The 4,097-nt window shown below is 44.5% G+C and overlaps 1 protein-coding gene across 1 annotated transcript in view; it reads right to left on the bottom strand.

The window, feature by feature from the left end:
• Positions 1 to 994: 994 nt before the first annotated feature.
• The window catches only part of LOC143133007 (calretinin-like), a 13,934-nt gene continuing 10,831 nt past the window's right edge, over positions 995 to 4,097 (bottom strand). Inside the window, exons 9-11 of the mRNA XM_076292819.1 lie at positions 2,691 to 2,744; positions 2,031 to 2,102; positions 995 to 1,667 (exon numbers count right to left, since the gene is read on the bottom strand). Coding sequence (XP_076148934.1) covers positions 1,551 to 1,667; positions 2,031 to 2,102; positions 2,691 to 2,744 — 243 coding nt within the window. The 3' untranslated portion in view covers positions 995 to 1,550. The remainder of the gene's footprint in view (positions 1,668 to 2,030; positions 2,103 to 2,690; positions 2,745 to 4,097) is intronic.

A 4,097-nucleotide genomic window follows, 5' to 3' on the forward strand; every position in this document is an offset into this window, starting at 1 on the left:
GACCTGTTACAATAGAACTGACCTTTTAGAATAGAACTGACCCGTTAGAATAGAACTGACCTGTTAGAATAGAACTGACCTGTTACGATAGAACTGACCTATTAGAATAGAACTGACCCATTAGAATAGGGGGCTGAAAAGAACTGACCCGTTACAATAGAACTGACCCGTTAGAATAGGGGGCTTAATAGAACTGACCCGTTAGAATAGGGGGCTGAATAGAACTGACCAGAGCCTTATAAGGCTCTGGAACTGACCTGTTACAATAGAACTGACCCGTTAGAATAGGGAGCTGAATAGAACTGACCCGTTAGAATAGGGGGCTGAATAGAACTGACCCGTAGGAATGCTTAAGGTTAGACTTGTTCCCTTTTCCAGGAGGTGTGTGTGTGTCTCTGGGTGTGTGTGTGTGTGTGTGTGTGTGTGTGTGTGTGTGTGTGTGTGTGTGTGTGTGTGAGTGTGAAAATGTTACAGTGCTCTGAATGGTGAAAGTGATTCAAGTTTAATTCATATCCACCTACTGTGAGGTTTTACTTCCATAAAGACAAAATAAAAGAAAAGAGATGAGAGAAAAGGAGACAGAGAGAGAGAGAGAGAGAGAGAGGGAGGGCGAATGAGAGAGAGTGAGAGAGGGACACACACACACACACACACACACACATACAGCTGACACTACACTACACATTACCCCCTAATGGCTTTGACTGCTTTTCATCATCCTAAATGGAACGCCGTCGTCCAGATAATCTCATCGTATCATAAAGTTATACACCTTCATGTTTTACTACAGATTCATCACTGGAGTACACATACACACACACACACCTTATATATATCTCACAGACAAACACACACACACACACACTTCCTCTCTCTTTGACACACACACACTCTCCCTCTCACTAATGCACACACACACACACACACACACATACACACACACAGAGACAGAGACAGATGAACATTTCCTCTAGATCTTTACTGATGCTCCCAGGCAGTGCCTCAGTAGAACAGTGCAAGACTCCGGTCTCAGGAGACTCAAAACAAACAGAAGCAAAGCACAGAGGAGGAGAGAGATGGAGAGAGAGAGAGAGAGAGAGAGAGATGAGAAAGAACTACACAATGATAGAGGAGAGACGGAGAGAAAACAGAGAGAGAGAGAAATAGAGGAGAGAGAAAGAAGATAGTGTTGAAATGAGGATGAAAAAGAGATACACTAACTTCACTGGAAACAATAATATTAACATTTAAAATAAATCAATAAATAAGTACAGAGATAAATAATGTTTTGTTTTACAGTGAAGTGACATATATTCATTCCTACAACAGTCATGTTGAAAAGTTCCTTAAAAAAAGGCTGCTTCAGAACATCAAGAGGTGCCAATCACAAAGCAATATAGGCGGGTTATTATGAGTGGGAGGGGTTTGTTCGGAAATGGGCGTGGTCACTGACATCACTCTGATGGGCGTGGAAGGGGAAGGACAGAACCAGCACATGCACCTAAACTGGTGGTGATTGGACGATGAGGAGAGAGCTGCACTGTGATTGGTCAGACAGACGGGTCCTTGCAGATGACGATCTCCAGCTCCGTGCGGTACAGTCTGCCTCCATCGGACAGGGCCATGATGCTCTTCTTGTAGCTCGACAAGCTCTTAGCGTCCACCACCTGCACACACACACAATCACAATCAATTAATCCAATCAAACCAATAAATCAACTGATCTTTTTGTCTATCTACCTACACCGAAATCCTCTTAGTGTACACCGCCACCCACACACACACACACACACACACACACACACACACTCAAACAAATGCACACACACACAACACACAATCAACCAATAGATCATCAACTGATCTAGGATATAGATATAGATAATAGATACTTATACTTATACTTATACATATATATACTATACTTAGATCATCAACTGATCTATCTATATCACCTGCCTTTTCACACCCCACCACCGCCATTTTGTTCTTCAATACCCCCCCCCCCACACACACCCACACACACTCACCATTTTGTTCTTCTCAAACAGATCCTTGAGCAGAGTGTCCAGCTCCTGCTCATCGATGTATCCGCTGCCATCCTGGTGAGAAAAACAACAATAATAACAGCTTACATTTATATAGCGCCTTTTAGGATCGCCAAGGTCGCTTGGCAACAAAGGGATGGGAAGGGAATGGGGTCAGAGGCCAAAGGCCTCAGAGAACAGGTGTGTTTTACGGTGTTGTAACATCACTGTGTGTGTGTAGGTGTGTGTGTGTGTTGGTGTATTTGCGATCACTCTCTATACACCAGTCAATCCCTGGCTTAAGACATCTTTTATTCAAGTGTGTGAGTCTGTGAACATGTGTGTGTTTGTTTGTGTGTGTGTCTGTCTGCATGCGTGTGTGTTTGTGTGTGTGTGTATGTGTGTGTGTGTGTGTGTGTGTGTGTGTGTGTGTGTGTGTGTGTGTGAGAGAGATACAGCATAAGAAGAAGAGAAGACAGCATAGGTTTGCTGCATAATTCTGTTAAGAGGATCAGGGATTTGGAGAAGCCTTTTCTTTGATGTTCAGTGTACTTGTCCATTGGAACTGAAAAAAGGTGTGTGTGTGTGTGTGTGTGTGTGTGTGTGTGTGTTTGTACCTGTGAGTACATCCTGACAGAGAGAGAGAGAGACTGTGGTACTCACTTTGTCGTAGTAGTTGAAGATGGAGTGGAACTGCTCAGCAGATACTTTGATGCTCTGAGGACAAACACAATTCACAGGATCAGTCCCACCCGCTGGAGCTATAACCCGCTAACCTGCTAAACAGCTGGAGCTATAACCTGCTAACCTGCTAACTCGCTAACCAGCTGGAGCTATAACCCGCTAACCTGCTAACCAACTGGAGCTATAACCCGCTAACCAGCTGGAGCTATAACCCGCTAACCAGCTAGAGCTATAACCCGCTAACCTGCTAACCCGCTAACCAGCTAGAGCTATAACCCACTAACCCTGACGCTCACATGCTCTCCTCTCATTCTGGGCAGCTAACCCTGACCCTCTGATCAGTACAGTATTGTTCAGTATTGTTCTCTGATCTGATCAGTACAGTAGTGTTCTCTGATCAGTACAGTAGTGTTCTCTGATCTGATCAGTACAGCATTGATCTCTGATCAGTAGTGCTCTCTCTATTCTAGAGTCAGTATCGCCTCTTTTCAGCAGTGAAGAAATGGGGGTCACCCTGTATTAGGGATGACAGAATGCAGAAGGTTTCTCCTCGATCCTCTCCTCTCCTCCTCCATTCCTCTCCTCCTCTCTCCTCTCCTCGGTCCCCTTCCCCCCTTTCTCATCTCTCTTCTCTTCTTCTGTGGTTGTTTATGCATGTGGTTGTTTATTCTGAAATAAAGGCCTCTTATTGGTTAGTATCCAGGAAGTGGATGTTTATTGTAATTGGTCGGTGCTCCTGAATCACTGAATCACTCCCCCACAGTGGACATCACCTAGGTTTCATATGGCATGTCCGACTGGCGATGATTTTGGCTACGAGGAGATTAATCTATAGAGATTACCATAACCGCTTGTGGGATTGGGGTAATCCTGATCATCAATCTACGGCCCGTATGCCAGGGAAAATATAAATCTGCAGCTGGTACAGATCCACACACACACACACACACACACACACTGACAAACACACACACTGACATATACACACATACACACACACACACACACACACACACACTGGCATATAATCACATACACACTGACATATACACATATTCACATACACACAGACACACTAACACACTGATGGATAATGGAGGTATTCCATCACAAGGACAGATTACTAAACGTGTTTCTTGGAAGGACAAAGTGATGAAAAGATTAGAAAAAGGCAAGATGGAACTGTTCTGTTCTGAGAGGACGTGTGTGTGTGTGTGTGTGTGTGTGTGTGTGTGTTTGCACGTGAGTTTTGAGAGGAGAGGTGTGTGTGTGTGTGTTCTGAGAGGACGTGTATGTGTGTGTGTGTGTGTGTGTACGCGTGGGTGTGCGTATGTGTGTGTGTGTGTTCAGAGAGGAAGGGTGTGTGTGTGTGTGTGTGTGTGTGTG

This window comes from Alosa pseudoharengus, unplaced genomic scaffold (assembly GCF_046254945.1).
Source record: "Alosa pseudoharengus isolate Yale_2024_CS ecotype anadromous, Long Island Sound unplaced genomic scaffold, YU_APseudo_1.1 YU_APseudo_1.1_scf_19, whole genome shotgun sequence".
Taxonomy (NCBI): domain Eukaryota; kingdom Metazoa; phylum Chordata; class Actinopteri; order Clupeiformes; family Clupeidae; genus Alosa; species Alosa pseudoharengus.